This window comes from Brassica napus, chromosome C5 (genome assembly GCF_020379485.1).
Source record: "Brassica napus cultivar Da-Ae chromosome C5, Da-Ae, whole genome shotgun sequence".
Classification (NCBI taxonomy): Eukaryota; Viridiplantae; Streptophyta; class Magnoliopsida; order Brassicales; family Brassicaceae; genus Brassica; species Brassica napus.
Window position 1 is genome coordinate 50801542 of NC_063448.1, and position 23183 is coordinate 50824724.

Here is a 23183-nt window from a genome sequence, read left to right on the forward strand (position 1 = left end):
CTCGTAACCCTCTTTTCCTTAAAGTTATTATATTTAATTAATTCCTTTGTAAAAATATTTAGGATTTTTTACCATATGATGTGGATGTGATAATAATACTTAACGGATTTAGTTTGATTATAAATTATATTTAATAAATTCCTTTGTAAAGTATTTAGGATTTTTTACCATATGATGTGGATGTGATAGTAATACTTAGCGGATTTAGTTGATTGTATATGATATACACTATAGAACTATCTGGCTGTAAAATTGTTGTTATTATAGTAAAAGAAATCTTTATTGCTGGAAAGATTATATATTTTTTTTAATTTTATAAAAATGAGGAGCTACTGTTATTATAGTAGAAAATTGTTATTAATGGAATGATTATATTTTTTTTAGTTTTCTAAAAATGAGGAGCTACTAAACCAAACACGATGGCTAGGCGTGAACGTTCAGTTCCATCCCGTGTATTTCAATTCAATAAATTTAAGAATCATTCGGTTAATTACAAAATTTAGTTCAATTTTGATTTAGTTATTTTAATTTTTAGTTTGGGTTATGTAGTGAAATTGAGAACCAGCTAATATCCAAAAAAAAAATATATCAGATCCAATTCAATTCCAAGTTTTTAGGTAATTTTAGATAACAAGAATAAACACGTTAGATAATTCAGGTTTTCAAATTACATATCAAATAACACAGATACAGTAGAACCTCTATAAATTAATAATGTTGGGACTTTAAAATTTTATTAATTTATAGAGATATTAATTTACAAAAGTTTTATATTTTAGATTTTTTTTCTATTTTTGAATATTTTTATTAATAAAACAGAAAAATATTTGATTTTACCGTATGTAAATTATTTAAATTTTAGAAATTTGACTTTCATATTATTTTATTATCTTATTTGGTGTATATTTTTATGTTTCATATAATTGTTATGTGGTTTTCGATATAATTTTACTAAATATTATCAAAATATATTAAAATATTAAGAAAAATAGAAGTATTTTTATTGTGAATATAAAACCAATTATATAATGTTTAGTTTATACTTATATAAAATATATATAGAGATAGGTTATTAATTTATGATTTTAATGGGACTATATATTTACATGGAAGTTTTAAAAATATTATTATCTTATTATTTTATCGATTTGTGTCATATTTTACACTGGTCCAAGTTGGGACCGACAAAATTTATTAATTTATAGAGACTATTAATTTATCGAGTATTAATTTATAGAGGTTATACGGTACTTTTAAATATTTTGGATAAAGAAGTATTTAGATAATTTCAATTTTTGGATAATTTGATTTATAAGTAGTATTTAGATATCAATATACAATACTAAAAGCTAAATATAATCAACAGAGAAGCTATCCACGTTGGACTAAATAATCAACCAATAGAAAACTTGCTTTTTGCCACTTCACATCTTTTTTTTTTGTCGAGATGAGCTTTTAAAATTGTCTGTGGCCCATTTGAAATCGTTTTGCTATCTTCTTCGATGGTCTCCGACGATTCCCTTCCACAGCCATGGTTTCCACTCTCTCCAAATTTCTGACTTTGACCTATTATGATGCTTGCGTCTCTCAATCTGCCCTTGCGACTGATTCTGCCGCTGTGACTCTAACTCTGTCGCTTCGCCTCCGCCGCTGCTTCTCCGACTACTCCGCTGTGCGTATACTCCTTTGCCCGCGGCTCCAGATCTCCTCATGTTCTTCACTATCCTATGCGACTTCAGATCTCTTTCCCTTTTCCACAACTAGGTTTAGATGGCTCTTATACTCGAGGTAAACTCAACTCTAAGTCGGCATGAGAACATCTTATGTTATTAGGTTTAGTAACCTTTCTGCTCCACTTTCTCAGGCTTCTACAACACTTTCATTCAGAATATATCACCTATATGGAGTTCTAGCCACATCTCATCGTTTAGGAATTGTCATTGATACTGACCTGGGTAAACTTCGTTCGGCTCTCCGAGAAATTGTGAATCCATATGAGAATGCAATCTTTGTTATTGGCAAAACGTTGGCTCCTTCCAATGAAGACAACTTCATCTCCTGTTTCGGCTTTGTCGACTGTGAGTTTGTTTCCCAAAACAATTTCATCTTCAATTTTGACTCACTGTGTTTTTTTTTCATCATTATTCAGCTACTACCCATGGCGACGAAGTGTTCAGTTTGCACAGTGACAATTCTCCAAGCCATGGCTTTGAAGATGTCTTACCATGTTACAGAGGATTCACACCTAACTTTCCTTTATCAGGTATTTTTCCTCTCTTTAGTAACATCTCTACCTTCAGTACCAAACAATCAAGATTTTGAATAGCTTTTGTTGAAAAGGGCCAATATCGTATGAACTGCTCATCGATGCTGCTGTCGACATTGTTGAACAGAGCAACCGCCAGTTTCATGTTCTGGTGATTGGCGCCGATGGGCATGTAAAGTTTAAAGTTTTTAAATAGAGAAAACAGAGTATGAATGCTTAATGACAAGGCCACATTCTGAATGTGAAGGGACTGAGATGTTTCGATATGGCCTAGGGGGAACTCAGACAACAAGAGAAAGCAACTATTTCTTAACGTAAGGTAAAAGAACTCTTTTTTTTCTTCATTTCAGCAACTCTATTTTTCCAGAAGCTAATTCTCTGAAGTTCTTCTCACATTTCAGCTCATATGCCGATTGTTTTAGTAAGTGTTGGAGACGGGCCATGGGCAGACATGAGGAAGATGGGTGACCTTATCCCTAAGCGTGTCGATCTTTCAGGTATCATCTCATCTCCAATTTCAGTTCCATTTGTATCCTTTTTTGATCTTGATCTGCTCTCTGCAAAGTTTCTGAATTTCACAGAGATCATGAGAGAGGGACCATCAGAGTTAGCCAAAGAAAGGGAATTTTCTCTTACTGATCTAATTTGTGATTCAGATGAAGAATGGATCCGAGGAGGGTAAAGATGTTTTCATCATTCACTTCCAACTAAAAAATTATTAACAGTTCAATGAACACTTTCTGTTTTATGTTGCAGGGCAGATGAGGATGTACGCATTTTCTGTATTTTTGTGTTTAACACACTAAAGAATTTAGAAGCATAAATTATGTGTAAGACTTTGTGGACTTCCTACGAGAACAAAAATTATTAACTTCTATTGTTGTCAAGAAATATGATATTATCAGTTATTTAATAATGATCATTTTTTGAGACGGTGCTAACTTTCTGTGGAGTGAAATTAAAAACTCAGTGGACTGCCTTGGATTGAATGCTTATTGAGGGGATTAATATTTGTTTCTAATGAATCGATAGTCTCTGGAGCACATGAATTTTCTAAGCATAGTGATGGAGTTGGGAATGAGCTGTAGCACCCGGTGTCTCAGTATCTGCGAGATATCAGCATGCAGCGGTATGAAAACTTCTTCTTCTTTGGTTCTCTTATCTCCGTCAGAATAGTTAAATTGTTTGATGGATTATTTAGTTCTTTGTAAATAGAAAACTTCATGTGTCCGGCGACAAGAAGCAATATAAATTTGACAGCTGATGTTTGACAAAAGATGGCATCACAACAACATAATTACAAATTGTTGATACTTTAGGGTGTTACTTGATGACCTATTAGTGGCTGAGGATCTTGCCTCTGTAGAGACAACCTATGATGCTTCTCATGCTGTTCGTTATGAAGACGCTTTGTCCTGAACCTTTCAGAAACTTAAGAAACACAGGCAGGTGAAATTTTGATAGGTGTTGCAGTACCGTGAGGATCCTGTCAAAGCTTTCGCCATGCGAAACCAATGGTCATGAAAGTGGCAGTTGAAGTCGTCTTCAAGCTGGGTCTGTTTCCGCAGACACAGCATCAGGACAGTTGAGCGGAATCATTTGTGAATCCCACACTGGCAAAGCTTTTTACAAGACTTATTATAACTTGTGATGTCTTAACTCTTGAAGAGCCGTCATGCTTTGACCACGAACATATGTTTTTTCATTGGGGTGTTCACACTACGTCTTAATGTATACTCCATAAGTTCCTAAAACAATTTAGTTCGAACCTAATTTTTGATTATACGAAACAAAAATAATGATATTTTAAAAAGCTATTTGTTGTCGTGCTACGTTGAATTAGTAACAGTTGCTGCTCAAACAGCTAATCAAGACAATCTTTTTGATATTTTTGATTGTCTTTTGTCAGACTCTAAAATCTATGAAATATTATTAAATTATATATCAATCACATGTTAGTGTTTTCCTATATAAAAATTGTCAAAAAGAATAGTTGGTGGATGTTGACAAAAAAAAAAAAAAAGAATAGTTGGTGGATGATTTGATGAACGTCCACATTTTATTCAGGGTAAATGAACACCATCTCAATAACAAAACTTTTAATATAAACCCAGTGTAAGCAATCATCTTTCAGCGACATATGTATGGCCTTAATGATGTCTCTGCGCAACTGCAAACTAGATTCTTCAGTGACATGAACTTGTGGAATGTTGTGTTTTTGATGATATACATGTATGGTATTATAGAACCCTGGGTTTTAAAAAGCGTGCCTTAGGGTTGCTAAGGCTTATTAGAATCTATATCTCTCTTTCTGGGAGGAACACAGAGCTTGATGTAATCATAACACGAGAACTCGAGAAGGTTTACCATGCTTAAGTTGTTTGTTGAACTAATTGTATTTTATTTTCGATCTGATTTCTACTATGTTTGTTTGTTCAGTATTTGCAAGTTGTTGGATTGTACGAGGATAAGGAGGAAACATGTAGAAGGAAGGGATTCTGGGGAGTCTTAATCAGTTTATACTACTACTTTGTAATATAAGAAATTGTGCTTATAGATATTTCGTTTATGGTTATGATAAGGATTGAATGATCAGTTGCTTCATGAGACAATGCAGAGCAGCAGAGATATTTACTTCTGGCTAGGGGTAACCATAAAAATATATAGAAGATTAACTTTGTTCTATTCTCTTTTTTTTTTGTGCTGAGAAGTGGGAACTCTTTCATGTAAAATGATAAGGCATGCCGTGAATTGGTTGAAAGCTATGTGTTTCTTTGTTATGTCTCACATTCCTCATAACAAAATAATAGACTAATCTATAGATTGCTTATAAATTTCTGAATATTAATATTTTGCATTACTATAATAAAAATAAATTTACATAAATGCAATTCTATAACTTTAAGGAAAATAAAAACTATTTTCACATTAGAGATCACGCAGTATAATATAAAATTAGGTGTTTTGCCGGCATATGTGGGCATAATTTTCTTATCAATAATTATTAATTTATATCTTATTAATCTACAACCAGCATGATAAGTTATTATATATGTTTTCAGATAGTTAAATCAAACATCAAAGTATATATATATGTCAAATATTTTATCAAAATATACACTTATTATTGTGTAATTTTTTTTTTTCATCAACAATACAGACTCATATTTGTGTAATTTTTTTTAAAACACTCATATCTTAGAAATAGTTTAGAAAATATCTTTATATAAATTTTTTTTTCTTGAATAATATTTCATTATAATTTTTGTATCTATTTAACTTTTATAATAAAAATATTGTTTTCATATAGCAACAAAATATATATAAGAATTATCTGATTTTTAAAACTTTTGATCATTTTATTATATTATTTTAGAATCAATTATTTAATATTAATATAATATATAAATTTTATATGATTAAAAAAAATTTAATTATATATAAAATTCATTAAGGGTATTGTTTTAATTAACACATTAGCGAATCAGTTAGAAATTAATAATAAATCAATAACCTAGCTAAAAGTCTAAAACCTAATAAAATATGACAAATACGAGAAACTAACTAAATTTTAATATTAAATAAAAATTTATATTACTAAAATAAATTTCATTTTATAATATATATATAAGATTAATTAATGGTATTTTTTAAATTAATAAATTAGTGACTTAGCTAAAAATAAATAATAAATCAGTGATTTAGCTAAAACCTAATAAAAACACGACAAATAAGCAAATTTACTAAAATTATGGATAATATAATATATAATTGATTCTTTAATACAAAATTAAAATAAGATTTTTGTTAAATCAAACATAAGTCTGCCGTATCGGTGTTACAAAAAAAACAATCATTAATAGTGTCGTAGGAATTATGTATTTCCCATTAGCGAATAAAATTTAAGGATAGCTCAACGTATAGACGAGATTATGGAGATTGATATGGGAGTTGAGGTAATGGAAACAACTGTTCCTCGGCAAAGAAATGGCCCTGCTAGACATCCTGGATAAATGAAAAAGACATATCTGGACTTGGCTTTGTGTTAATGGATGGTGACTTCCCGATGCTGTTTGGAGCAAGGGCCGATATACACACACCAAATCACCACTGCAAGCGGAAGCTGAAGGTTTGCTATGGGTAATGCAAGTGATACTGAAGTTTGGACATATAGAGATGGTCTTTCAATCGACTGTGAACAACTGGTTATACTCATTCAAAAGGAGGAAGATTGGCCTGCGTTGGACTCGGAGCTCGACGAAATACAAGCTGTATCCAAAGAATTTTCTGAACTTTCTATTACTTATATTCCTAGATCTTTAAAATTCCGTACCCATAACCTAGCAAAAGGTGTCCGGTCACGCGCACTCGATCAACTTTTATAAACCCTTTTGCACCAAGTTGGCTAGCCTCACAAGCTAGCATGAGGGTGCCAAAAAAAAGAGAATAAAGTTGAAAGTGAAACTAAATATCCCAATGAACAAATTTATCAGAAGTCCATATTTACGTGGATGTCTATATGGGACAAATAATTTTTTTTAGACAATTATAGAATATAGTCACGAAAATCAATCCTAAAATATATAATCTAAAAAACCATTTAAACAAACCATCAAAATTTTTAATATTACACCAAATAAGTATATAAAGACCATCTATATTCTCTTCATGTATAATGTGCTGTGGTAAGATTCAAAAAAATTAACTTAATTTACAGTAAGGGAAAATTAGATTTTTAATTCCAAATTTACAGTAAAAAGATAAAATTTTATAAAACTAAACAATTGACATAATAGTACAAAAATATGAAAAAAAAATCAAAATATTATCCGCGCGTAGCGCGGACAAGGACCTAGTAATTATTTAGATACTAAATATAATTAATACTTTTAAGTATATAATCTGTATTTTGAAAATTTGGATATTAATTCCAATTCGATTTTAATTTTTTCGGTTTTAGAAATATAACATCCCTCCGGATATTTATGAACTTTGGTTCGGTTTCGGTTGGGCACGGTTCAGTTGTTCAATTCCAATAAATGTGCCCATGACTGTGACAGGTGATGGAAGTAAGTAGAAGCGAAACGAAACACGAGTGGTCTTTTGCCTTATCATTTTGTGTTCTTCTTTTCTTCTTCTTCTTAGCTTTTGCGTGTCGTGACTCTTGAATCGTGATCATGGACTCTCCGTTCAAGCCCGATGTACTCAAAGGCAAGGTTGCTCTCATCACCGGCGGCGGATCCGGCATCGGGTTCGAGATCTCCTCTCAGTTCGGCAAACATGGAGCTTCCATCGCCATCATGGGTCGCCGCAAACAAGTCCTCGACGCCGCCGTCTCTGATCTCCGATCTCTCGGGATTCCGGTAACTCCTCGAAAGTTTGTTTCTTTTCGATTGCTTGTTTAGTTTATCCACTCTCTCTCTCTCTCTCTCTGTTTGCATGTGTCTTAGGCTGTTGGGTTTGAAGGTGATGTTCGTAAGCCAGAGGATGCGAGAAGAGTCGTTGAATCAACTTTTAACCATTTCGGTAAGGTTGATATCCTCGTCAACGCCGCCGCTGGAAACTTCCTTGCTGCGGCTGAGGATCTGTCCACCAATGGGTTCCGAACAGGTGAACTCTCATCCACCCTTCTGTTCACTTTGAGTCTTGTCTATGGCTAAAGAAAACATCTTTTTGGTGTTGCTGTTTTGTAGTTTTGGACATTGATGCTGTAGGAACATTCAACATGTGCCGTGAAGCACTCAAGTATCTTAAGAAAGGAGGGCCTGGTAGAGACTCATCAAGCGGCGGAGGTTCGATTCTCAACATTAGCGCTACTCTGCACTACACTGCTTCTTGGTACCAAATCCATGTCTCTGCAGCCAAGGTGATTCATTAGTCTTCAGGAACTAAGTATGTTATTTTGAAACAATCAAATGTAACAAATGTTTTTTTTTTTTAAATAGGCTGCAGTTGATGCTGCGACAAGGAACTTGGCATTGGAGTGGGGAACCGACTACGAGATCAGAGTGAACGGGATCGCACCAGGCCCCATCGGAGGTACACCTGGAATGAGTAAACTTGGACCAGACGAGATTGAGAACAAAGCCGGAGATTATATACCTCTCTACAAACTTGGGGAGAAGTGGGATATCGCCATGGCTGCCCTTTACCTCAGCTGTGATTCTGGTATGCTGAGTTTAAATCATTGTCTTTTAATTTGAAAGAATATATAAAATGGTTAGATGATGAAACATTTGGCTGATTTTGGTTAACAGGGAAGTATGTGAATGGACTGACAATGGTGGTAGATAATGGACAGTGGCTTAGCAGACCTCGAAATCTGCCCAAAGAAGCTGTCAAGGAACTCTCTCGTGTTGTGGAGAAGAGGTCCAGGGCCAAGCCGACCAGTAAACTCTAAAGTTCCAGCTGTGTTGTTGTGTTAATGTATTATGTTGGGGACAGGCGAGAAATGGTATTAAGATTCTGTTGGTTGAAGACACAGTACTGTAATGATATGAGACCAGTAAACTTGAAAAGCATTTGTGTTTCCCATCTCAAATAAAAGCACATTTTTATCACTCCCTTGTTTGGTTTAGTGATTGTATTACATTGGAGACAAGCTACATGGTGAATAAGGTTCTGTGGATGAAACATCTTCTTTGGTAATAAGAAATAGGATTACGGTTTTGAACGCCAAACCGAACCGAACATTTTGCCTAGTTTGGTTCCTGAGTTCAGTTCAGTTAGACAGGTTTATAAAAAGCTTTCGGGGTTTCTGGTTCGATATTCGATTATTTTGAATTTTCAAAAACATATTAGTTAACTAAATTTTAAACAGAATTAATCGATCAATCCAAATTTAACCGAATTTTCAACCAAAATCAAAAACTTTGATTAATTTTAGTAGAAATCAACCTATCCAAATACAAGCCGAATTTTTTCCGATTCAATCCGAGATTCTGGTTGAATCGAACTATCCAAACTAACCGAACCCGCAAGGCTTGTCTGAACCTCTCATCAACGATAAGAAAACAAATATATATTATTCTAATCTCCTACAGAAGATTGTGAGTCACACTCTCTCTCATTGTCCCATATCTCGTGATCCTCTTCTCTCCTCTAAACTCAACATGTCATCCGCCGCCGCAAGTCCAGCTCTTTCACTCCTCAAGTCAACCGGCGGCGTTGCTTCATCCGCCGCAACTCGAGCACGCGCCACCCTTCTACCCATCACCTCCAAATCCAAATCCATCTCCACGCGTCCTCTCGGCTTCTCCGCCGTCCTCGACTCCCGTTTCACCGTCCATGTCGCCTCAAAGGTTCAGTCTTTCCGCGGCAAAGGCACCAGAGGAGTAGTCTCCATGGCCAAGAAGAGCGTCGGAGACTTGACCTCTGCTGATTTGAAAGGGAAGAAGGTTTTCGTGAGAGCTGATCTCAATGTACCTCTCGATGACAATCAGACAATCACTGACGATACGAGAATCCGTGCCGCCATTCCCACAATCAAGTACTTGATCGACAATGGCGCTAAAGTCATCCTCTCCACTCATCTGGTACATTTCAAACTCCTCCATGGCCTGAACTAAAGCTAGACACTTTTTAATAGGGTGACTTGGTGAAATAACCCAAAAAAACAAAAAAAATAGATTTGTAGAGAGAGATAGGAAGAGAAAAGAAGAGAGAGAGTGAGTAGAGGGTTTTGGTTAGTTAGCAAATTTGAGTTTTATTTTTGGTTACAATTAGGGCTGGGATTTCGGGTATTCGGGTCGGTTCAGTGAGAACGGCAAGGAATCTTTTTGAAGAAAGTTTTCGTGTTGTTGATTTCTCGGCGTAGTGCTTCTTCCCCTGTGCCTCCTATTCGTATATTGTATTAGTCTAGTAGGATTGATCTGCTCGGTTCCTGGTAAATTGGTTATTTAGAAAACGTATCCAATGAGTACTTGGTCAACTTATGGTTCGGATTCTTCCGGGTCAGATCCGGTTTGGTATTCGGATTGAACCTAGTTACAATGTGCAATTTCTATTTTATTTTAACACGAGGACGTTCGGGTCCATAATTCCTTGGGCCCGAAACCACAACATGTAATATTAGTTTCGTCCAAGCAAGACACTTTGCGCCTTGTAGAATGTAAAGCTAGACACTTTCATGCATTTTGAACTTTTGATTCAATCTTTTTTACAGGGAAGGCCAAAGGGAGTCACACCAAAGTTCAGTTTAGCTCCCCTTGTCCCTAGACTCTCTGAGCTTCTTGGTATTGAGGTAAAGTCATTATCTCTGTGGGAAAGTCAATCTCTTGAAAAAGCTCTTTTTGAGGGTTGATTTTGTTTGCAGGTCAAGAAAGCTGACGACTGTATTGGTCCTGAAGTTGAGAGCTTGGTGGGTTCTCTTCCTGAAGGTGGAGTTTTGCTTCTTGAGAACGTCAGGTTTTACCAGGAGGAAGAGAAGAACGATCCAGAGTTCGCTAAGAAGCTTGCTTCGCTTGCTGATCTTTATGTCAATGATGCTTTTGGAACTGCTCACAGAGCTCATGCTTCCACTGAGGGTGTCACTAAGTTCTTGAAACCTTCCGTTGCTGGTTTCCTTCTGCAAAAGGAGCTTGATTACCTTGTGGGAGCGGTTTCGAGCCCAAAGAGACCATTTGCAGCCATAGTGGGTGGTTCCAAGGTCTCGTCCAAGATTGGAGTTATTGAATCGCTTCTTGAGAAGTGTGATATCCTTCTTCTTGGTGGTGGGATGATCTTTACATTCTACAAGGCGCAAGGTCTTTCTGTTGGCTCGTCCCTTGTTGAAGAAGACAAACTCGAACTGGCTACATCTCTCCTTGCCAAAGCTAAGGCCAAAGGCGTCTCTCTTTTGTTGCCGACCGATGTTGTGGTTGCTGACAAGTTCGCTCCTGATGCCAACAGCAAGGTCTCTCTCTCTCTCTCTCTCTCTCATCTCGCCATTGCTTAAAAAAGCTATAAGTGGATGTTATAAGGAGTGCTCTTGTTTAAGCATCTGCACAGATGATCCTAAACTAGAGATGATAATCAGAGTTGTTAAAAAATTGGTAGCGTTATGTTTCTAAATGAAGTGGATGTTTGCAGGTTGTGTCTGCATCAGGCATTGAGGACGGATGGATGGGACTGGACATCGGTCCAGACTCGATAAAAACATTCAACGAAGCTCTGGACACAACACAGACAGTCATTTGGAATGGACCTATGGGAGTTTTCGAGATGGAGAAGTTTGCTGCTGGAACAGAGGTAAGAAAACGATTCCTAGTAGAGTAAAAAAACACATGGTAGATAAATATGTTGGTAAGAGTATGGTTTGTTGCAGGCCATTGCGAATAAACTAGCAGAGCTAAGTGAAAAAGGAGTGACAACGATAATAGGAGGAGGAGACTCAGTGGCTGCAGTGGAGAAAGTAGGAGTTGCAGGAGTCATGAGTCACATCTCCACTGGTGGTGGAGCCAGCTTGGAGCTCTTGGAAGGCAAAGTACTTCCCGGTGTGATCGCTCTTGATGAAGCTTAATAGAAACTCAGAACATTTTGATGAGGCAAACTATGTATAACCATTGAGTTTCTTTTGCTGCAAATCTATGTATTCAAGACTTTTTGACTTTATATTCAATAAGGGGAGTGTATTATTAAAGTGAGAGTTTGTTTTTTGTATTAAAATATCAATTTCACCATTTTAAAATTTCATTTAAAATTTAGTGTTATTATTGAACTTCTCATTTGATGAAATACTCTGAAATCCAATATTATTGGGGGGGGGGGAAATTAAGCAAGAAGTTTTTCAAAAAAAATTAGATTATTTTGGAGTGGTTGGATAAAGTTTCTTAGCTAAAAATATAATCCAAATCCCATCATTTTAGATGAATTTTTTAGAGTTGCTTAGCAAAAGTCATATTAAACTATTCAATTCACTTAAGATCTTCTAAGAACACACTAAAACTAGCGTTTCGGTAAAATAAAACACCCTAAAATCAAATGTTTCCAAATCACAACTCTCAAATGAATACATTCTCCTAAGAGAGTCACTCATAAAAGAAACTCATAAATTATTAAGAATTCAAAGAAAACACACAAAAGAAAACCTATAAAGCAACTACTAGATAAACTACAAGAGAAAGATCTTGTTCAAGAAGTTTTTGTATCTGGGTGTCTTCTGAATATCATCAAACCTGCTAGTAATGGGTTGGAAGTAGGAAGATGAAGAAGAGTAGTAGTGATCACTAGAACACTCTTTCTCTTTGTACCCCTCCAGCTCTTCTTTAAGATCACTGTTGAGAAGATGCTCACCGTAAGTTTTATTGTCTTCAAAGGCAACATAAGTCTTGAAGAACATGTTTCTATCTCTCTCCTTTGCCAAATCCATCTCTTCAATCATGTTCTTCAGAATAAAAGCACCCTTCTTCCTAAAATGACCTTTCACAAAATCCTCAAACCCATTGAGAGGACGCTTCAGCATATCTAGCATCTGATGACATGACTTGTTGGTGTTGTTCATCACAATCTCTTCAATGAGTAGAAACACATCTAATATGTTGTAATGAATTTTGGCCTTTAGTAACGTATGTGTCTCATAGTTACTCAAAGGAAGGCCATAGGAATGGTAGAAGAGACTCGGCGCTTGGTGTGGATACTCTGTAGGGAACTTAATGTCGAAGAAGAACAAGCTGTGACTCTGATCGGTTACAGCAACTCTCATCAGCTCTTTTCTTTCGTTGTAAGTTCTAACAAAGAAGCTGACTCCATTGGAAGAACCATCTCTCTTCTCTAACTCTCTCTGCAGCTTCCCCCACTCTCTCTCAACGTTACTGATTGAACATACGCAGCAGCAAGATGAGTAACAACACCTGTAGTTGCTGAAGTGATGATCCCATGGACAACATCCATCAACAGCTTCGAACTTGTTGAATCTCTTGAAGTTTAAATCCACCTTATCTCCCAACTCCATGATCTCCTTCTCGAAGATGTCAACCACAAAGTAGCTGTTTCGTCCGAAGCGAACGATGTCACCAACTTTATCTTCTCCTGGTGTCGATTTAGACTCTGATTCATCTTCTTTCTTTTCTCTAGTAGAAACTGGTCTAACTTTCTCAGCACGCCTCCTATTTAGGTCAATAGAATTTGACCTAGGGCGTCGTACAGATAAAACTCTTGTTAGATCATCATCATCAGTGTCGCTGTTACTACTACTGCTCATGGTTCTGAATAAATTTCGAATACCAGGACTGCTACTACTGCTCATGATTTTTTTCTTCTCTTGTGAGTTATGTTCTTAGTCGTAACTCGTAAGCAAATTAAATAACAACTCTAAACCCTAGAATATAGCAAAATTAAAAACCTCTAAGATATAGGATTTGTAAATATTTCGAATCCTAACAGTTAAAGGATAACTTTTATTTCTTTGACATGGGTAACAACCTAATAATTTAATAGCAGTGTAATCTCTTATAGATTATTTTACAACTAGGTATTTTGTCCGCGCATGGGTCATAATCGTTTTACAAAGTTTATTAGTTTATATCTTAGTAATTTAAATGTTCTAAAAAAAAAATCAAACATCAAATTTCTATATGAAAAAGTTTTAAAAATATATATATATGATTTTTTTTCTTAAATATTCATCTTTTTTTTTTATAAGTTTGTTTTTTTTGTAGATTTCTCATACGACATGTAATCGAATATTGATTGGGTAGAACATAAATATGAGCTATTGTGGTAACACATATTAGCAAAACTTACAATTGTTAGAAAACATACTTTTTAAAAAACTAAACACTAATAGATTAAAATAATAAATTGTATATGTTATCGATGAGCTTATATTAACAAAATCCAAAAATATATAACCTTTTTAGTACCAAAAATATAAATTTAATCTTTTCATGACATATAAGAGAAGAATCTTTTATATAATATTAATAAGATGATATCAAATAGTTTTGTAGATGATAATTATCATACTTTTCTTAGAACTGTTTATTATCTAATATATAAATATTATTTAAATTATTTAATAAAATCGTTGAATCACCTAAAATCAAATGTTTTTAATAATAAATAAGATAATATCAAATATTTGTATACCTTAAATATTGTAATTATCATGTTTCTAAAACTTTTTATTATTAAAATATATATAAAATATGTAAGAAAACTATTGACTAAGCCTAAAATCATGGAAAACATGTAATTATCATGTTTCTAAAACCGTTTATCATTCAAATATATAAAAAAAGTATTTAAGAAAACTATTGATTAATCCTAAAATCATGGAGAATATGACAAATCAGCAAAATCACTTTATAAGAACTATTTATTATCTAATATATAAATATTATTAAAATTATTTATTAAAATCGTTGACTCACCTAAAATCAAATGTAATTAATAAATAAGATAATCTCAAATATTTGTATAGCTGAAATATTGTAATTATCATGTTTCTAAAATTGTTTATTATTAAAATATATAAAAAGATTATTTAAGAAAATTATTGACTAAGCCTCAAATCATGGAGGAGATGACAAATCAGCAAAATCATTTTATAAATAATATTATAGATTTATTTATAAAATAATTTATACGCAAATTAAACTAAGGATAATAGTGGAATCTATTATATATTCTCTCAGTTTCGATTTTTTTAGATTTTTGTACTTTTAAGAAGATACACATATGATATCCAAAATATTACTATAACTTCAAAAGAATAAATAATCCATGTAGTATAGTTATATGTAATTAATATGACTAAAACAGGTAAATAAACAAAAATATAAATTAAATAAATTTTTAACATTTTTTATGGAATGGTGAGAGTATTATGTAAAAAAAAAATACAAATTTTTAATACGAGATACATTCTTTTTGTTGAATACAACATACAATTTTTTTTTGGAGATGAATATGGAACAAGATATTGTTAGGACTTAGGAGGACATGGGAATGACAATGTCGGAATCATCTCTTCTTGCTTCTCCTTTTCTCCACTGTAAGAACTCTTTGCTACTCAATTCTGCAGCTTTGCTACACGTAAAGCTTTGATCTTTTCAAGTGAAAAACATGTTCATGTTTGATGTAGCCAACAGTGGGATCCATTCAGATTCTTTCTACGCCTCGCTTATCGGCAGCTCCACTCACAAATCTCAGCTTAGGCAAATCCACGCACGTTTATTTGTATTGGGTTTGCAGCTCAGTAGTTTATTGATCACCAAGCTCATCCACGCAAGCTCTTCCTTTGGTGACATACGCTTCGCACGCAAGGTGTTCGACGATTTGCCTCGCCCTCAGATATTCCCTTGGAATGCTATTATAACGGGTTATTCAAGAAACAATCTCTTCCAAGATGCGCTTCTCATGTATTCCAAGATGCAACTCGCTCGCGTCTCTCCTGATTCCTTCACTTTCCCTCATCTTCTTAAAGCTTGCAGCGGTTTGCCTCACCTTCAGATGGGTCGGCTCGTGCATGCTCAGGTGCTCAGGCTTGGATTCGAAGCAGATGGGTTTGTTCAGAACGGTCTCATTGCACTGTACGCGAAGTGTAGGCGTATGGGGAGTGCGAGAACTGTGTTTGAAGGGCTGCCAATGTCAGAGAGAACGGTAGTCTCGTGGACGGCTATTGTTTCAGCTTATGCTCAGAACGGTGAGCCTCTGGAGGCGTTAGAGATTTTCAGTCAGATGAGGAAGATGGATGTGAAGCTTGATTGTGTAGCTCTCGTCAGCGTTCTCAATGCTTTTACGTGCCTGCAGGATTTGGAGCAAGGGAGAGCTGTTCATGGTTCTGTTGTGAAGATTGGTCTTGAAACAGAGCCTGACTTGCTCATCTCTCTCAACACCATGTACGCAAAGTGTGGCCAAGTCGAAACCGCCAAGATTCTCTTTGGTAAGATGAAGTCACCGAACTTGATTTTGTGGAACGCCATGATCTCTGGGTATGCGAAGAACGGCTATGCCAAAGACGCTATTGATGCGTTTCATGAGATGATCAATAAAGGTGTAAGACCTGACACCATCTCCATAACATCTGCCGTTTCGGCTTGTGCTCAAGTAGGTTCTCTTGAGCAGGCTCGCTGGATGGACGAGTATATAGGCAGGAGCGACTACAGGGATGATGTTTTTATTAGCAGCGCCCTTATCGATATGTTTGCTAAATGCGGAAGTGTAGAGTGCGCAAGATCAGTTTTCGACAGAACACTTGATAGAGACGTTGTGGTGTGGAGTGCTATGATCGTTGGGTATGGACTGCACGGGCGGGCTAGAGAAGCTATCAGTCTATACCGTGCTATGGAGCGTGGTGGAGTGCAACCCAATGACGTCACTTTCCTGGGGCTTCTCGTGGCTTGTAACCATTCAGGCTTGGTAAGAGAAGGCTGGTGGTTCTTCAACAGGATGACAGACCACAAAATCAACCCGCAGCAGCAACACTATGCATGCGTCATCGATCTTCTGGGGCGTGCTGGTCATATTGATCAAGCTTATGAGGTGATCAGATGCATGCCTATCCATCCCGGTGTAACGGTTTGGGGAGCGCTCCTAAGCGCCTGCAAGAAACATCGCCACGTGGGCTTGGGAGAGTACGCAGCTCAACAACTTTTCTCAATAGACCCATCCAACACTGGCCATTACGTGCAGCTATCTAATCTGTATGCTGCAGCTCGTTTGTGGGACCGCGTTGCAGAGGTGCGACTGAGAATGAAGGAGAAGGGATTGAGCAAAGACGTTGGATGCAGCTGGGTTGAAGTAAGGGGAAGGTTGGAGGCTTTTCGAGTTGGTGATAAGTCGCATCCAAGATATGAAGAGATTGAGAGACAAGTGGAGTGGATTGAGACTAAACTGAAGGAAAGTGGATTTGTGGCGTACAAGGATGCATCGCTGCACGATCTCAACGATGAAGAAGCTGAGGAGACTCTGTGCAGCCACAGCGAGAGGATAGCTATTGCGTATGGACTTATAAGTACGCCCCAAGAGACAACGCTGCGGATCACAAAGAATCTGAGAGCTTGTGTGAACTGTCACGCTGCTACAAAAGTTATCTCGAAGCTTGTGGGTAGAGAGATTGTTGTGAGAGACACCAATCGGTTCCACCATTTCAAGGATGGAGTTTGTTCGTGCGGTGATTATTGGTAATAGAAGATAGATACTGGATGTCTGAAAGTTGGAACATCTTAGTTATTTGATCATCAAAATAAGAAGATGAAGATTCGGACAAGAACACACAAGTCTATTCATAAATAATGAGCAAGGACCACTGTAAAAATAGAGCTGAGTACTTCTCCCAATTGGCATGTTACTTCTCAACAACGCTCTTGTCATACAGGTACTCAACGAACTCATCGATGAGGTAAGGCCATGCTCCTTCTGCATCGTAGTTCGACAGCGCCGGGTCCACCGTCTGCAACACAAACTACGGTCTCAATCCATATATCAACGCTAAGCCCTAGTTGCAATCAATATGTAAGCTCAATGACACAATTATAACTAGTGTTTTTCTATTACCCTTGCAAACTCCAGGAGCTGTGCCCACGTGTCTTTAGATATGGCCTTGTTGTGACGATCCTGATTTTAGGAAGCAAAATTGTATCAGAAGCAATAAGAACATGCCTTTTGATGATAATACTAAACTCACGAGTGTTTGTTAACCTGTAAGAAATCACACCAGTGGTTTACTAATGGCCACTCTCTTTCTGCAAAAAGCAGCTGCCACATACCAATAGCTGTATCTAAAGCAAGAGACTTCTGTCCCTGAAACATTTTAACAAATGAAGATTGTCACTAACAAAGAGAGAACACCTCGCGATGGCAACTACTTCAGAACAAGCTTTGTTTACCTTCTCTTTCGCCCACCCAAAAGCAAAGTTGTATATTTCATGGAACTTTTCTGAACAAACATAAACGCACAAGAAGAACATGTCAGCCAACATGGAACTTTCTAAACCCAAATCATAAAACAGGATAACGAATGGATATTTCAGTTTGTTTCTTACGTTCATCTTTAAGCTCAGAACGCATAAATGACAGCTTTTCTTGCAACTTCCCAATGGAATCTACGCTGCCATCACAAAATTGGGTCAAAGTTAAACTCCGCACCAAAAAGTCATAGAACAGGCCACAACGTTAACATCATTAGGACTAGAGTTCACTCACCCTAATGCCTGTAATCCACCAAAAAATTCTTCCTTGGAAAATTCACACGCTGTTGCAGCATTCATATGCCACGACAGAACCAGCTGAAACAGAAGTACCCGTTAATGGTCAGAAGATGAACAAGAAAAGTCAGAGCAACAATGAAAGAAACCAATGAGTTTACAACCCTATTTCTAATCTGTTCCTCCCGGGATCTCGATTTTTTGTCATTCTTAGCTTTTCAAGTCACTATCTCTCTCACAAATTACTAATTAACTAATACTTTGGCAGCCAGAGAGCAAATGAAGAAAACAAATGCACACAAACAAGTTGTATGAAAAAAGATTTCAGAATAGACATACCGTGACAATGTCTTGGGGTTCCACCTGGAGAAAAAAAATCAAGTCAGTAATAAACCACATCATTCTTAGGATTATTCAAAGGAGATAAAACATACCTGAAGATCACTACACAGAACCGAGATACCTTCGGCCAGAATCATATCAGAATATGGGTCTGCAGAATGTAACATGAAACTTTTAAACCATAAAAGTACACAAATGATATCAAAACATAGGTTTTTTAATCAACTCGAGAGAAAGAAGGCAGCTCGCCTTTATATCTATTGTAGAGCTCCTCCAAGCGTCTCATATCACCATTGCTTCTTGGCTGGGGCTGGCTGTAAAACACATCAAAAGCTGCTTCGAGCTGCCAATCGCTGGCTTTGAGAGCCTGAAGAGCATTCTTATCACTGCCCACATCATTAAACAAAGTCACCAAACCAAAAGTTTCAAGATTTATGGTTAAAAAAAAACACAAGAATGATGCAAACACGTTAGCTCTCAAGCAGCTACAGTACTAATCACTGTTTCTAGCCCTTACAAAACATCGAATCTACAGTAAACTAGCGATAAGGTAAAGATAGATCCAGTTACCTAGCTCCAGTGATAGCCACGAACTGCTGAAGTTTGTCGCGGTTGCTTCTACTCAACTTATGCTGGCACAAGATCATATGATTGAATCAAAATTACACACAAAAGATGATCGGTAAACCACTGAATCGCAAAAAAGTAATGGGCTTTCGATTCTACTTTGGAATTGAATTATCAAAAGACAAAAGCTTTACAGCGTCAGATACAGAGATTAAGTGGATCCGGAAAAAAAAAAAACACAGAGCAAGAAGGAAGGAAGAAAGAAAGGAGAAAGCGCGTACCATTGTGTGTTGAAGAATCTGCAAGGTGACACAAAAACCCTAATCGAACGAGAACGCCGCCGAGAGAAGAGAGGGGAGTGACTCGGGGAAGACTCGCGACGATTGCTTTTAAGCTTTCTCACTTTCCTCCTGTCCGCCTCTCTCTCTTCTTCAATGCCTTTTTTTTTATATACTCTGGAGATTTTTTTTCCCATTTGCAAAGGCTCGGTTTGATCAAACCGGTACATAGTAAAATATCTCGAAAACCGGTATATAGTAAAATATCTCGGAACTGGACCGGAAGAATTCTATCTCGGTAATAGACCGGAAGACTTGTATCTCGGTATTAATTTCGGTATTTTTGTTTTTTGTTTTTTTTTTTACATTTTCTATGTTTTTTCTTGAAACTAAAAAAAGTTAGATTCCGTCTATCAAAAACACTCACCTAATTTCCGGGTGGAAACAGACCACGGATAAACATTTTATATGTTTTTGCTAGTAATATTTTCTTTATCATCTATATCTATGTCATATAAATACATAAGTTTAACTAAATTTAATATCTATAAAGAGATTTTTATCACAAAATATGAAGAATATTTGTCATATTTTATATTGTAAAGCTAAAAAACATTCAACACTATTTATTTAAAAGAGTAATAAATTTAATAATTTTGTTATACTATTAGATTATTCATTTTTTTATTAGTCTAAAAATTAAAGATTTTATTGAATATGAATGGATGTTATTTGATCCAACTTAATAGTAACATATCTCTTACTAAACTTTTAAACATGTCATAACTATATAAAATTTAATTATATTTTAAATAAAAAAATATCCAATAGATAGAAAATAAAACCAGAATACCTAATAAATAACAAATAAAATCATTATTTCTCAATAATAAATACAGTCTATGAAATTCTGATTTAGTAGAAGAATTCATATATAAAAAGTGGAGATTTCTGACCCAAAGAAGGTGAATATTTTATATAAATTTCATCCGTAAAATGCAGCTTAAAGCTAGTAATAATTTCAAATTAAAGTACACATCTCGTAAATTATGTAAAACAATATGAACAATATATCCGTGATATAAATAATGGACAATGCACATGTAGATGCATGTGAATGATTTATCATGCAGGTTTGATGAATCATAAAATACCACATGTGGTTGTGGATGGATCTGTAATGACCCAATCCCACCATCTCCACTTCTTTCCCCAACCCCACCACTTTCACCTTCTTTTCCACCATCTCCACCATCCCCACCATCTCCACCATCTCCATTATCTCCACCATCTCCAACTTCTTTAAAGAGAGAGAGAGAGAGAGAGAGAGAGAGAGAGAGAAAGAGAGAGAGAAAGAGAGAGAAAGCTCACCTGAGCTCGTCGCCGGAGCAACCGTGTGCCGTGATCACGTTCAGCTTGTCACCACCATCATCCGCAACCAAAGGTAATTGAAAACCGCCATGTTTTTGAGTTAAGTTTCGGCCGTTTTAGTAAATCGACCATAACTTCTTAACCATTGCAAATCTCATGCATCCAAGGCCATCATCGTGTTCCTCTCGTCGAGACGAAGCCGTAGACACCAACCACGCCTCAAACGGAGCCCGGACGAAGCCGTACGCGCCTCCAAAAAACCGCCCTTCGCGCGCGCGTGAAACGCACGCGCCGCCGCCGGAAATCGTCGCCACCGCAGCTCCGCCGCCGGACCACCGTCCGCCGCCGCAGCTCCGCCGTCGCCGCCGGCCAACTTTCCGGTAAACCGCCGCCGCAGCTCCGCCGTCGCCGCCGGTGACCGACACCGGTGACTCACCGGCGACTCGGTCAACTCGGCCGAGTCAACTCAGTGAGTCAACTCGGTTGACTCGGTTAACCGATTGGTTAGCCGGTTTAAATTGATTTCAATTCGGTTAGGTTAAACCGGTCGGTTAAAATCAATTGGAAATCGGTTAGGATAAACCGGATTAATTAATTTATTAATTAATTAATTAATTAATTAAATAATTGATCTTTGACCAGCGGGTTGACTTTTCCGTAAATACCCGTTTTAAACCGTTCGAAAGGTGTTCTGACTCGAAATTTCGATCTGATTTCAGATTTGGAGTCCATTTGAGCAGCTGGAGTTCATATATACCACTTCTCTTCATTGCTAAGGTGAGGGCTACTCCGTTAAATCCCGAGCTAGTTTAGTACTACCATTATGGAAAGTTTAGTTTCGAAACATGGATCCGTCTCTTTGAATCGAGTCTGTTTGAGAGTCTTGGTTGTTCGTTATTGATATTGATTGTTAAACCGGAAATATGATAATAGAGGATTCAACGGTTGATTGAAATGATTGCTGCTAAAAACTGTTAATTATATATATGTATATATGTTAGTCCATGTGTTGAGATTGCGGGGTGCATAGGTATCTGCACTAGGCCGCGGAATTTGCGGGGTACAGAGACGTTTGTACTAGGCCGTGTGATTGCGGGGGCACATGACGTCTGTGCTAGCTACGCCTTGTTTGAGAGATCGCGGGGTACGGAGATATCTGTACTAGGCCGTGTGTTTAGCGGGGTACAAAGACGTTTGTACTAGGCTGCATTGTTTGAGATTGCGGGGTGCAGAGATTTCTGCACTAGGCCGTGGATTTGCGGAGGGTACAGAGTGGACTACTGTACTTACGACGCTTGTAGAATTATATTTATAGATATATATCCTTATGAAGGAAATGCGGTATGATATCATCGCATTGGTTGTAGCATGTCTAGTCCTCTAGACATATGTTGATTGTTTTGTGTGGTGTAATCGACACCGTGTTTGTTTCATGCTAGAGCTAGGCCTACATTTTAGTAGTGCTATGAACTGAGTCAGTGGTTTGCGGATTAGCATCCCATACCTCACTGGGCGATTCCCCTGTCGCTCACCCCTCCTTCTTTCCCCCTTTCAGGTGAGACCGACGAGCAGAAGTGATTATACCGGACCGGTGCTTTTGGGCTTTTACTACTATTGGGCTTTTGGGCATCTATCTTTTTATCGCTTTTATCGTTATCGGGCCTCTAGGCCTTTGGGCTTTTATCGTTTATGTTATTTCGTAGTTCGGACTCTCGGTTTATGTCGTACTTTATGTTTCAGATTTTATTTTATATTATGGAATTCAAGCGTGGATGTGGACTTTCAAATATTTATAAATGGATATTTCAGATATTTGTACTTATCGAATTATTTTTACTATTTCGAAAGTGACGGGTGTCACATTTTGGTATCAGAACTATTTACTTATCGTAACATTTTATTATGTAAATCGGGGTGTCACAATTTGGTATCAGAGCGGGTTCCGTCCCGGCTCCGACCCGGGATGGCGATTTTGGAGACTCGGTTTTATTCGGTTTAAACGGTTTTAGACGATATCAAAATATTTTGGGGATTTGGGAGTTTTGAAAATGAAAATAAATCGCACCTTTTCGTTCGGTATCACTACTTCTTAAATGTTGGTATCCAGAGATCGGCATAAGTTAACTTTTTCGCTTTTCCTTCAGATGGCGCCCAGGAAGAGAGTTGTTCGTACTCAGACTCCCAGAGTTGCTAGAGAGGTTGAAGATGAGCATGTCCAGCCCGCAGTTCAGC

At 36.8% G+C, this 23183-nt stretch overlaps 5 protein-coding genes and 1 long non-coding RNA gene across 9 annotated transcripts; 4 read left to right on the top strand and 2 right to left on the bottom strand.

Moving 5' to 3' along the window:
• Positions 1-1051: 1051 nt before the first annotated feature.
• Positions 1052-4949, top strand: LOC125587893. 4 transcript variants are annotated; one of them, XR_007324306.1, is made up of 6 exons: positions 1052-2263; positions 2341-2438; positions 2514-2585; positions 2668-2763; positions 2832-2944; positions 3023-4949. It is a non-coding gene; the product is annotated as an uncharacterized LOC125587893 (long non-coding RNA). The 4 variants fall into 4 exon arrangements; XR_007324305.1 differs by having other exon boundaries at positions 2668-3395; positions 3482-4949; XR_007324303.1 differs by having other exon boundaries at positions 2668-2944.
• A 2328-nt stretch (positions 4950-7277) lies between these two features.
• LOC106389842 (peroxisomal 2,4-dienoyl-CoA reductase [(3E)-enoyl-CoA-producing]) lies at positions 7278-8826 on the top strand. Its single transcript, XM_013830187.2, has 5 exons — positions 7278-7629; positions 7717-7876; positions 7960-8132; positions 8212-8434; positions 8524-8826. Exons 1-5 carry the CDS (start codon positions 7444-7446, stop codon positions 8664-8666), a joined length of 885 nt encoding a protein of 294 aa, XP_013685641.1. The 5' UTR covers positions 7278-7443; the 3' UTR covers positions 8667-8826.
• A 380-nt stretch (positions 8827-9206) lies between these two features.
• Positions 9207-11925, top strand: LOC106389844 (phosphoglycerate kinase 1, chloroplastic). The gene is made up of 5 exons (XM_013830188.3): positions 9207-9801; positions 10431-10508; positions 10581-11159; positions 11336-11494; positions 11571-11925. The coding sequence occupies exons 1-5, from the start codon at positions 9379-9381 to the stop codon at positions 11763-11765; spliced, it is 1434 nt and encodes a 477-aa protein (XP_013685642.2). The 5' UTR covers positions 9207-9378; the 3' UTR covers positions 11766-11925.
• Positions 11669-14890, bottom strand: LOC106384681 (probable ubiquitin-conjugating enzyme E2 23). The gene has a single exon (XM_013824611.3). The coding sequence runs from the start codon at positions 13488-13490 to the stop codon at positions 12357-12359; it is 1134 nt and encodes a 377-aa protein (XP_013680065.3). The 5' UTR covers positions 13491-14890; the 3' UTR covers positions 11669-12356.
• Positions 14891-15007: 117 nt separating this feature from the next.
• Positions 15008-17861, top strand: LOC106389845 (pentatricopeptide repeat-containing protein At3g12770). Its single transcript, XM_013830189.3, has 2 exons — positions 15008-15239; positions 15330-17861. Exons 1-2 carry the CDS (start codon positions 15188-15190, stop codon positions 17372-17374), a joined length of 2097 nt encoding a protein of 698 aa, XP_013685643.2. The 5' UTR covers positions 15008-15187; the 3' UTR covers positions 17375-17861.
• On the bottom strand, positions 17401-19799 carry LOC106389846 (DCN1-like protein 2). Its single transcript, XM_013830191.3, has 11 exons — positions 19584-19799; positions 19306-19367; positions 18985-19121; positions 18828-18886; positions 18733-18756; positions 18392-18474; positions 18232-18296; positions 18076-18125; positions 17888-17989; positions 17744-17803; positions 17401-17639 (listed from the first exon to the last, which is right to left on the bottom strand). The coding sequence occupies exons 1-11, from the start codon at positions 19584-19586 to the stop codon at positions 17535-17537; spliced, it is 750 nt and encodes a 249-aa protein (XP_013685645.1). The 5' UTR covers positions 19587-19799; the 3' UTR covers positions 17401-17534.
• Between the last annotated feature and the right edge of the window lie 3384 nt (positions 19800-23183).